Here is a 12,261-nt window from a genome sequence, read left to right as displayed (position 1 = left end):
CTTATCTTCAGATGTTTAATGTTTTGCGTAGCTGGCCGGAAGTGGCGATTATGTGGGGAGGCGACATTAACACCTATCTAAATCCGAGGGTAGATAAGCCCGGTTTGACTGCGGTGCGCATGGTCAGGGTTGCGCAGTGCGTGAGGGATGTTATGCTGGAGCGAGGGTTGGTCGATGCCTGGCGTTTGCGAAATGAAGGGGTGCTCACAGGGACTCTTGTTACGCCTGCATTTAACAGCGGGTCTCAACTTGACTACTGGCTCTTAAGTGCGGAGGTGAATGGGTGGGTAGCTGCGATCTAAACGCTACCACGGACCCTCTCTGATCACAACCCAGTTCTCCTTGAACTGAATGTGCCTGCCACACTGCACAGGCCGTTCACATGGCGGTTTAAGGTGGAGTCCCTTTTAGACTCAGTATTTGCTGACACTATAAGAGAGGCCATTGTGCAATATTTTTAACTGTATCTAGGCTCGGTTGAGAGTCCGGCGATCCTCTGGGACGCCTTCAAGGCAACGATAAGGGGGACATATATTGGCACATCGGTGGGGATTCTGAAAGATATTAGGGACAAACTCCACAATTTAGAAGTACGATTGGGTGAGTTGGAGGCAGAATATCAGCGTAGACCGTCTAGGGAATGGCTGGCTCAAATCCATGAATATGTTGAGGAGTATAATGCCCTAGCTGACGCCAAAGTAAGGTACTTGCCCAAGTGGCATGTGGCGCGATCCTACAGTGAGGGTGGGAGGCGGGCAGGATGCTATCACCCCCCCATAGACCGTATAGTGGACACTAATGGCATAGAATATCATACCCAACAGGCCATAGTGGACCAATTTTGAACATGTTATGCGGACTTGTACTCGTCACGGGGTGGTATGGACGAGAAGGCCATGAATGATTACTTAGATGACACGGCCTGCGCATGGCTCTCTGATGTTCACAGAAAGTACCTTGGTCTTCCCATTGAGGAGGAAGATATCAAAGAGGCTATATGGGCTCTACCTAATAATAAGGACCCCTGGCCTGATGGCCTGAGCGCTGAATTCTATAAGGCCTATGAGGATCTTTTGGCGCCGCATCTGTTGAATGTTTATGTGGAGGCACATGACTCAGGCATCCTCCCCCCTTCGATGGGACAGTCCCTGATTATTACTCTCTTGAAAAAAGATAAGCCTCCCGAGCGCTGTGATTCATACCGACCCTTGTCCCTTATAAATTTAGATACAAAGATACTGGCAAAGATTCTTGCCACGAAGCTGCAACCTTTGATGCCATTATTAGTACTTCCAGACCAGGCTGGGTTCATCCTGGGTCGGTCTGCCACCCCCAACCTGCGCACGATCTTTGCCATGTTTCATGTCCTTAACCCTGACCTGCCCGCGGTTGCAGTGCTCCTTGATGCTGTTAAAGTGTTTGATTCCATAGAGTGGCGCTACATGCTGCATGTCCTACTTCGGATGGGTTTGCCTATGGTTTTCGTGCATTGGATACAGGTGCTGTATGCAGATCCATCAGCTAGGGTCCGGGTGGGTGACCTTACATCGGAACCTTTTTCAGATAGAGCGGGGCACACGGCAGGGGTGCCTGCTCTCCCCACTTCTTTTCGCCATCGTACTGGAGCCGCTGGCGCGTAAAATTCGTCAGAGTCACAGAGCTGCGGCATTGATTTTTAACAACCGTCCAGTGGGGATATCTTTATACGCGATACGCCAAAAGAGGAGATTAACACGATTGACGCTACGGTCAATGCGTGGCAGGCTATCGGTAGGCGGTCGGACAAACTTCCCTTATATGCACCTGCCCATCGCGGGGCATACTGCTCTGTCCATTACTCAGGATCAGGGCTCAGTCACTGCGCTCCGAGAATGGCGGCCTTGACCGGTTAGGAGACTTATACCCTGGAGGTTCATACATCATGAGTGATGATCTGGAGTACATGCAGAACCCTACTTTTTATTTCAATTCACCTATTTCAGGCTACGAAGGGCGGTGAAAGATCATTTTGCGAGTTTCCCTGCGGAGCCCCAAATACTGAAAGCACTGCAATTGGTAATTACTGCACCCACAGCTGATCACAAAACTATATAAAATAGTCCAAGAGGACACGACCCGTGCCCCGGACAGGAGCTTAGTGCACTGGAACATGATTGTGGTTCCACCTCTCACTGACATGGAGTGGGCGCAGGTCTGTTCCTTGACAGGAAGCCTTACGTCAAACAGCAATTTGCGTATTATTCACTGAAATCTTTGCACCAAGCCTATCACACACCCAGGAAGCTCTGTACGATGGGACTCAGGGAGGTAGATCGCTGTAAGCGATGTGGTGCGGAAGGGGCAGACTTCTTCCACTTGGCTTGGCATTGTGAGAATGTACACAGTTACTGGGAGAAGGTCCTCGAGCTTTTGGGCACTATGACAGGGCTGGACTTGCAGTGCATACCATGAGTTTGTTTACTAGGATATGTCCCTCATAAAAAGGGGTGGTGGGTAGGTTTGTGAGAGTTGCCCTTCTTTTGGCGAAATGGCGAACAGTATTTACATGGGATAGCAGGTTGAGTCCAAAGACAGAGGGGTGGCTCAAGGACATGGTGTTTTGTCGCGAACAACTGGAACTATATGCGGAGGAGTTGCCTGTTTCTTCCAGACCAAAGGACATCTGGGGCCCTCTAAGAGAATATCTATTGGCCTCTACTGAAACAGACTCCATGTAAGGCAGTGGCTGTGAAGCAGTCTGTGGGTGTGGGGGGGGGGGGGGGGGGGGTTTCTTACACTCGGACGAAGTCTTTTTCTTCTGTTTTTCTTCTCCTTTATTTCAGGTGATTACTTCATTGCAGCTGCATTCATTGATATGTCTGTAACAACCAGGCGGGGGTTGCGAACTGTACCATCGTCCATTTGCTGCATATATCGGCAACGTGTTGTTGTGTTTACTGTTCGAATTGGGCATGTTTCTGCACAGTACAATCCTTTGCAATGTATGTTGTACAATCTGATGTGCTCAATAAAATGTTATAAATAAAAATAAAAAAAGTATCTGCTACCGTAGGTCTTTTGCTTTCTTTAATATCTCTCTCTTTTTCTCTCTAGAGGCCCCCTACCCCCACCCCTCAGCGCCTTGAGACCCTCACGGATAAGTAGCGTGCTTTACAAATTCTTTGATTGATTGATTTATCTGTCCCCTAAGTATAGTCCTAACGTCTATTTTGAAATAAGTAAGGACTTTAACTGTATCATTGACTCCAATGGCGTGGCCCATTTTTCTTAAATAGGTATCTAAATAGGACAGCCATGTTATTTTCTTCCAGCCATCTAGCCTCAAACAATCTAAGATTACTGCCTTTGTAAACTGTGTCCATGTTTTATTCCATATATTGTACCACAGAATAATGAGTCTAATATATAGGTCGTCCTCTAAAAAAGGAACTGCCACTTCCTTATGTGTTATGTGTTGAACTTGATTTCGGGACAGCCAGTAATCAGGCCAGGAACAAGTTCTCTAGTATTTGCAGCTTGGCACAATTTGTGTATCCCCATAGGGCAGCACAATAACCAGCACTTGGGAGGCATTTACTTTTGTACGTCGTCAGAATTTCTCTGATTGGTTTTTGGCCTTTTTTGCTGGGAAACCTAAAAATTGATGCTATCACTCTTAGAAATTGCTTTTTAGATATATTTAATTGGCTTTCCCAGGACCCGTATGCAGGGAAATGGATTCCCAAGTATGTGAATATTTGTCTCTCTGCTAACCTCTCCCCCTTTAAATGATGTATCCTCCTTTTTGCTCTTCCTTTTCCAGCTACCTTAGCAACAGTTTTCTTTAAGTTAAATTTCATACCTTAATTATCCATACATTTAACAAAAGTATCTATTAAGAGCTGCAGCCCAGTGGCTGTTCTAGATAGGAGGACTACATCATCTGCATATAATAAAATGTGGACAGGGTGAGAGCCAACCATGGGGACAACAGCTTTAGTTTTTTTAGACATTCATCCACCCCATTTATGTCGAGTGAAAAGAGCAAGGAAGGAAGGATGCAGCCCTGTCTAATACCTTGAGTGACCTTAAAGCTTTCTGTGCATTTTCCATTTGGTCCGTATCGCAGCTGCACGATAAGGTAAGAGTAACATTGGGACAGGCAATTAATCATACCCGGAGGGGCTCCCATATCCGCGAGTGTTACCCAAAGTTTGTTATGATTTACCAGGTCGAACACACAGCTCAGATCTGCAAAACATAGGTGCACCTGTCCTGTCCTTCTTACTGCATATTTATTAATTAAAAGATGTAGGTTAACACATTGTTCTACATTGTTCTATTGTTCCAATATCACTCCTGAACCCATATTGTGTATCGGTAAGTATGTGTTTTTCCTCCACCCCTTGTTTTAGCCTACCCAGGAGGATTCTGCCCATTAATTTAGCGCTGGAGTCCATGAGGGATATTGGACAATAATATTTCTGGTCCCCTCTATTACCTTTTTGAATATTGGGACTACTGTACTTTCTGTCCCTGAAGCAGGGAGAAACCCCTTTGCTGTGGAATTACATACTTGGACCAGCATCAGGCCCATAAAGTGACATGTGCTTTATAAATATCAGAACACCGTCTGGGCCTGGGGCCTTCCCACTTGCTGCTTTGTTCATGGCGTTAATGACCTCTTCTAGAGTTAAGTCAGGAATATCCACAGCATCAATTTGATATAGATGTATACATGGCAAATTCAAAATACTACTTTCTGGATTAAAAATAGTATTCAAATGTTCTATCCAGTCCCCCTGTTTTATGAGAACCTAAATAAATCCAATGGTCAGGGGAAAGCTCAAAGAAGTGCAGTGAGAAACCCCAGTTACCCTGCATACAATAAAAGAAGAAGAGTAACTTAGACGGGACAAGTCCTATGGGTATTAATATCTTTTTAATCTCCATACTGTAGTGGTGCACTGCTGAAGATAACGAATAGCCTTGATTTTAAACGTCCAAGACGATTTAGCTTTTAAGTAGAATGTTTTGTACATTTTTATACCTTTTAAAGATTTTAACAAAAGCTGTATATTGTTTTACTAATAACTAATTATGTACAATACCCTGAATTTTACTCAATTGGTTTTAAAGACTAAGGTCTAAATAAACAGAGTTTTTCTCTCTCTCTCAATCCTTGGTTCTCCTCTCTCTTTTAGAAATGGGTAATTTATTATTTTTCCCCAAAAAAGAATTATCTTTTGATTTGGCAACCTGGAGCAAATCTTCCTAGATTTTTTCTTTTAACTCCCTGTTCCTCTTTTCTAAGGCGGTTGATGATGTGTTGAAGTGCTTTTTCGGCAAGTAGCACGCTACTACGAAACTCATTAAGGATTAGGAGTGAATTAATATAGTGAAATATAGAATTCATTTGAGGATAGAAGGGAGGGCTTTAGAGTATTTTTTGTTTATGTTTTTTTTATATTTTGTTTTGAAGCTCATAGCAGTAGGAGGAGGTTTTGGACGAGGACAAGTCTTTATTTCAGCAATTAAATAAAATCATTGTAATTAATATTCCTCACAACAGGATAAGAATACACAATTAGATAAAATACCAACAGCATAAAAACGATTTAAAAACAATAAAAGAATTATAGTGATAGGCGATTCTTTACTCCACAATCTAAAAAGAAAAAATCCCTTTTATCCCCCTATGACCGTTATTCACAGTCCGATGTGGGGCAAGTTTGTTGACAGGCCTTCCCAACCCTGGCGAGACAATCTTTATTGAAGTGAAAGACTCAGCATGGAGGAGATTCCCTGTCTTGAGGGACCCCAAGATGTGTTGCTGCAGATTGCATCAATTTCACAAAACGGGCAGCAACATTGGCTGAATCACCTCTCAAGCAGGCTTCTACAGCACCTCAGAAGGTCCTGATATTTAAAATGCACCACACCGGCAGAATCCAGAACACCCTTAATGGGAGCAATTTGTCAAAGATGCAAAGTATACATGTGTCAATAATTTTTCTCCCATTGCACAGAGGCGACAATGTCTATCGAAAGCCTCCAGCGCCCTACGTCCATACCTGTAGGATTTTAGAAGGATTAATCCAAACCGTAAGCCAATTAGTTGAGGTTTCAAATTAAAGCCCAGAGGCAAGGTTTAGGTAGGACGGGGGTTCCTGGCTCATGCAACATTAAGGCCGTCCCTCTGTGTGCCCATTACTTTACCGTTTGTAAATTAGCTTCACTTTTTTGATCAGTAATTTGACAGCCAAAGGCACCGGTAGGCTGCTGGCCCAGATATTGCTTGCCTCCAATGTCTCCAGAGCTACGTTTAGATACTTGTGCCAATTTGTTACCAGATTTTTATCACTTCCCAGATAATACTCTTCAACGTGTAACTCTTTGCCTGCTTCACTTTGAGTCTGTAGGCTAAACGTTTGCTTTGAGTGTCCAGTGCTGCGAAGTTAGGCCAAACTCTAGCCAAATTTGAGTGAATGATGTGTAGTTTGGTAGTGAAAAGACTCTTCGGTAACAGGAAAACTGCGCCCTATCTAGCCAATTGGCATTTTGTCTCTAAATGCCATATCCCCATAAGCGATGGTGGGGAGGAGTTTGCACCCTGTTGCTTTCAAGGGAGGGGATATATCTTGATCTTCAGTGATTTTTTTGTCATGTGCGAAATGCCCATTCTAGGGACTCAGCAAATTGACAGTTCCTATTTTGACTCCCATAGAAATCTTCACTCTGCTGAAATAACAGGAGCTTAATGGAAGTACACCAAACTCTGCATCAAAATACATTACTCTTGGAAGTTACTTCGCTTCATCAGTAGATCGTGAAACAGTAAGTTACAAAAAAGTTTCCGATGGGCTTGAACAGGTAAAATGTTGGAGATATATGGATCATTAAGGAAACCCAATTGTGCAAGTTTGCTTTTTGCCCTTTGTCCAAACTGGTCAACCCCTGTACCCTACCTGCCCTGAGAAAGTCAACTTCTTCTCCACCCACTGAGACTTTGGGCACCCAAATGGGAGCTGCACATTTTTTATTTCTATTTTTTATTTTTATATTTATTTATTTATATTTATTTATATTTATTTATATTTATTTATTTATTTTTATTTTTTATTTTCATATTTATTTTTTATTCTTATTCTTATTTTTATTTTTTTATTTTTTATTTCTATTTTTTTATGCACTATTTATTTATATTCATTTATTTATTTTATGTTTTTTTATTTTATATTTATTTTTTATTTCTATTTTTTTCTTTGTTCTTATGTTTTAGGGTAATATTGTGAACTCTCAGAAATTAATGTGCCCTGTTGGCGCTACTACCGTTTGTAAACTCATACTGTGTCCACAAACTCAAAAAAGTTTTTTCAATTTTGGACCGAGGGGTTTCCTTTTCAGACCTTCTCCTCAACCACAGGATGATCTCTGCATCTTATAGCTCCTTCACTTTTTTAGGACATGAAGACCAACGGCCTACAATCAAGGTCTTTGGGTCCATGAACTTGGCTTTGGGTCTGCAAACCCAAAATGAATGACAAGAGAAAAATTTCCCTCATTCAATCAAATGTGTTTATTTATTAAATTAGGAGCCACAAATGGTCTGTAAAAGTAAGACTGAGGACTACTTGCAGAGGAACAGTCCAGGTACCTCTAACTTTTTAACCGTGTCAAGCCTACCAGATGCATTTTTGCAATGTTAATTTCCAAGCCACAGTGACTCACCTGTGAGGTTTCATGGTTGAAGATGATGGAGTTGAGGTCGCCACAGTTATAGTGCTTGATGAGATCCTCTGTAGTATATGGGATTTGGACACTGCCAGTTCGAAGACTTTCTTGCTGCAACAGTGTCTGATTTAAGGCAAAGATAACCTATAGTAAAATAACAGAAGGATATATTAATCCAAAGGTGAGAGATAGCTGTCTAACCTTAGAGCATTGTGTGGGCATTAAGCAGCACTCACAAGTTAGGCAGTACCATTGCCAAATTATATCAGGAGAGGATACTTGTTGACAGATCTCATTTAAAACACTGGTGCAGATTTCTGGAGCTTCGCGATGGAGCTATATGAGTTCATCATTGACAGAGTATGTTCAAAATCAAAATATTTGTTCCGAATAGTCCCAAATGAAACAAGTTTCTAAAGGCAGAATCCAAAGAACAATCATGGAAACAGTGAGAAAATAATCGATTGGGCTTGGGTACATTACTTGTACAAACAATCTTACAACACACAAGGAGGCACACATGGCCAGGTGACACTGCCAAACTTTCACCATGATAATATCCTTGCTATGATGTAACTATCATCAATTATGATCCTCCTTATTAATCAGAACATTTTCCTGGAACGTCAAGGTGTATTACGGAGATTCATGCCTATCATATCCCTGCTTGAATACATTAACATGTTTGACATGGGGCCTGATTAGCACATAGAGGGTGGTTAGACAGGATGAACAAATCGACTGAAAACAACTATAAAGACATGGAAACTGACAGGTATCCATGCACACAGGTCAGTAGCCAAACAGAGCATCATGCTGGTAGACTAACAAACATACTGTGGACATGGAGACGAACGTAGCATCGGGAGATGGGCAGTGTATGGGGTGTGAAACCCCTCATATGAAAGCATTCTTGGCTTTACAGTAGGGTCTGGGGGTGCTGAGTTGGGTTTGCTGATTATATCAATGTTGGGTTTTCTCAATGTCCTCATTTCATTAAGAGAAGGATTTAACTGTTTCATTTTTGGATCAGGAACTTAAAGATATATAGTAATGGATTCACAAAGAAAGAAAGAAATTAAGTTGTAATCCTGCACCCCTATCGTTACTCTAATGAAGAAATCATAGGCTAGGAAATCTGTGCCAGTCTCAGGTTTCCAAGGATATTACTGGCAATGTTATGTGATATTTTGGTTGTGTATTTGACTATTCCCCAAATGCAGATTGTGCAAACAATATATTTTGTCACTGGGAAAACTTGCTTTGCAGTTGTATTTTTTTCTTTACATAGAAAACATTTTTCTTTATTAAGAATCCCTTCTCTGAACCCACAAAATTTTGGGATGTTCCAGTGTCATTCCCACCTTGAACCAGATTTAGTACGGCACTTTACTTTCGCTAATCTATGACCATTTTTCAGGTGAGAAAGGGTCAAACAGGATATTGAGAATGACCACCAAGTTAGTAGGAGTTCACAAACTCGCAAGACAAATCATGGTTGACCCCGCCCCAGTGCATGAAATTGTGACGCACAATTATGCAGTGGTAAAAGCTAGGTATCACTTGGTGGATACTTGACAGGCATACATCTCTGGTAATAAATCTGGCTTTTTTCGATTGGGCCCACAATTACATTATGTTATGGGTGCATGAGCGCAACCTAAATATCAATAACCCTCTTTCTGTGCATTTTTTTTTTTAAGGAGTGGGAAGTTGGAAGATGCAATAGGATATTAGGTCAACACAACAATCCTCCTGGTATTTGTATACTTAATATTGCAGAGCTAGATTATGAGCTAAAAGCAACACTGGAAGATGCTTTAATCCCAACCCCTTATTGCACAGAGGAAGAGCTCTAAGGCAGCCCGAAATTCCCCAGGAAGGCTTGGATTATCTCACCAACAAAATCTAACAAATCATTTGGAAGCATAATTACCAAAAATAGTTTTGGGTAAAAAGCCATGTATCAGATTCAAAAAGGAAAGCTGCACTCACAGGTTTGCGATCTCTCATGGGTAATCTACCTCCTGGATTAGCACACCCTGCTATACAGCCTCCCACTGTTTTTAAATTTGAGGTTTACACCCCTGAAATCTCACTGACTCAGCCTCGCCCCAGACAATGTACAGAAATCAATAGACAGTTAGACATTCATGCAAACAGAAAAAAAGACATACAAGCACCCATGCACACAAGCCAATTCACTTTAGATACCCATATACACTAACCATCATACATGCTAGTATTTATTCACTTAGGGGCACATGCATCAATATTGCTTTTTGCGATTCCTTAATTGCAAAAAGTAAGGAATCGCAATTAAGGAATTGCAAACTGCAATGCATCAAGAAATCGCAAAAGAAATAGCGATTTCTTAAAATTCCTTAATTGCGATTCTCTAATTGAGAATCGCAATTAAGGAATACCTCCCCATTCATTCCTATGGGCCTAGAGGCCCATAGGAATGAATGGGAAGACATTCTCAATTTGCAATTCTCCATTAGAGAATCGCAAATTGAGAATGCAATTTCAAGGGTGCAGGGGTGTCCAAAGGACATCCTGTTGCACCCCTGAAATCTGCCTATAAGTGCATCTTGCACACACACATGCCCCAAGGGCATGTGTGTGTGTAAAAGGGAACTTTGGAAAATGCACTTTAGTGCATTTTTCAAAGTTTTCGCAAATTACCATGAAGGTCAACTTCATGGTAATTTGCTCCCCTTATTAGCGAAATCGCTAATGTTTTAAGTCTGATGCGTTGTATTTAAGGAATCTCAATTTGAGATTCCTTAAATGCATTCACAATTTAAGAAATCACAATTTTGCGATTTCTTAAATTGCGAAAAGTACAAAAATGATGATGCGTCTCAAAAGTTGAAATTGCATTCGCAAATGGCCGAATTTTGCGATTCGCACCATTTGCAAATGCAATTTACAATGATGCATGCGCCCCATAGGATCTAAAACATACAGGTACATAGTCACAGACATAAACATACAATTGAACTTATTAAACATGAATGGCCCTGCACTCAAAACACCAAATAAACAATTAGTGAAGGCAAATTGTTTTCCATAATCAAGCACAAAGGAATCTGTTGGTGTGTTCCCAAATGAGAATAGCAATAGTCTTTTTGATTGTAGAAAAAGGTTCCTGTTATTCTTTTAATCCATAGAACAATTAAAATACAGCACACAATGGACAAGACTGCAGACGCATTTCGTCCTCTTAAGGACTTCTTCAGGGCTTTATAAGTCAATGGCATTGCACAGAAGTTCATAGTGGTATAACTCTTGTGTGAACAATCAGATTGAGATTACAAAACGTAAGTAGATAGTAATTCTCCTAAAATCAAGTAGATATCCGATCCCAAGTACAAGGAAAGAAAGCACAATGTATCTGTCTCCACAAGTGATACAGCCTGTGGGATATGTGTCCCCCGTATGTCCAAAGCGGTGTCTGGTTCAGAAAATAAGATCGATCTTACACCTCTATGAACTTCTGAACATTGGCATTGACCTATTAAGCCCTGAAGAAGTCCTTAGGAGGACGACACGGGTCGGCAGTCTTGTCCATTGTGTGCTGTATTTTAATTGATTGATGGATGAAAAGAATAAAAGGAACCGTTTTCTACAATCAAAACTACTATTGCTATTCTCATTTGTGAAGACACCAACAGATTCCTTTGTGCTTGATTATGGACAACAATTTGCCTTCACTAATTGTTTATTTGTTGTTTTGAGTGAGGGCCATTCATGTTTAATTTGTTTTAGTGGTTTCTTTGCCACTTTTTCTTGGGACGTAGGGGGGGGGGTCACATCCCAGGCTCATTGCACCTTGTTTTATCCATAATTGTAGCCATATTAAATGATAACCGACTGGTGCAGGTTTCTTGGCCCTGATCCTCCTTTTTTGTGCTTTATACGATTGAACCTAGACCAACAGAATTGCAGGTACATGTTAATATGTACGTGACCATGTGGACCCATTCATCTACCCATATTCATAGAGGTAAAGACATATGAAAAAGGGAAACACATACTGTTAAAACGGGGGTCACCGATTCCAACACAGTAGCTTGGCGCGAGGCAGGGAGGGACCCTAAGGTAATGTGTAAAGCAGTGGTGCAGCACACACTTACACTGAGACAGTAACTTGCACGCTAGGAAGTGACACCACACAGGGTAGTTTTATCAAATCAGATTCTTTATCTACTTTAAGTTCAGGTAGGTAACGCTGGGCTCTCACTTAAAACAGGGTAACCCGTTCTCATAACCATAAATCAATGCAAGTACACTTCCAAGGCATGAATTCAATTCAGGTAATAGTTCTTATATGCATGGTCATAGAATGCAACACCTTGTGGGCATGGATATAACATCAATAACATTTCCTATGCATGGGATCATCCAAGTAACATTTCATAGGCATGGGGATCATATAGGCAACATGCACAACTTTCCTAGGTTCACATCCAATAGAGGCAAAAGTTCCTATGCAGGTGTGTTCTAGGAATAACAGTCCCTATGCAAAGATCAATTCAGGGC

The 12,261-nt window shown here is 41.4% G+C and overlaps 1 protein-coding gene across 2 annotated transcripts in view; it reads right to left on the bottom strand.

The window, feature by feature from the left end:
- TRABD2A (TraB domain containing 2A) overlaps positions 1 to 12,261 on the bottom strand; it is a 1,184,208-nt gene that overhangs the window by 527,113 nt on the left and 644,834 nt on the right. For both annotated transcript variants that reach the window (XM_078677534.1, XM_078677533.1), the window contains exon 3: positions 7,711 to 7,857. In XM_078677534.1, the coding sequence (XP_078533660.1) occupies positions 7,711 to 7,857 (147 nt within the window). The remainder of the gene's footprint in view (positions 1 to 7,710; positions 7,858 to 12,261) is intronic.

Source organism: Lissotriton helveticus, chromosome 2_1, assembly GCF_964261635.1.
Source record: "Lissotriton helveticus chromosome 2_1, aLisHel1.1, whole genome shotgun sequence".
Taxonomy (NCBI): Eukaryota; Metazoa; Chordata; class Amphibia; order Caudata; family Salamandridae; genus Lissotriton; species Lissotriton helveticus.
The sequence above is the reverse complement of the archived record's forward strand: the minus strand, read 5'-3'. Positions and strand labels throughout refer to the sequence as shown.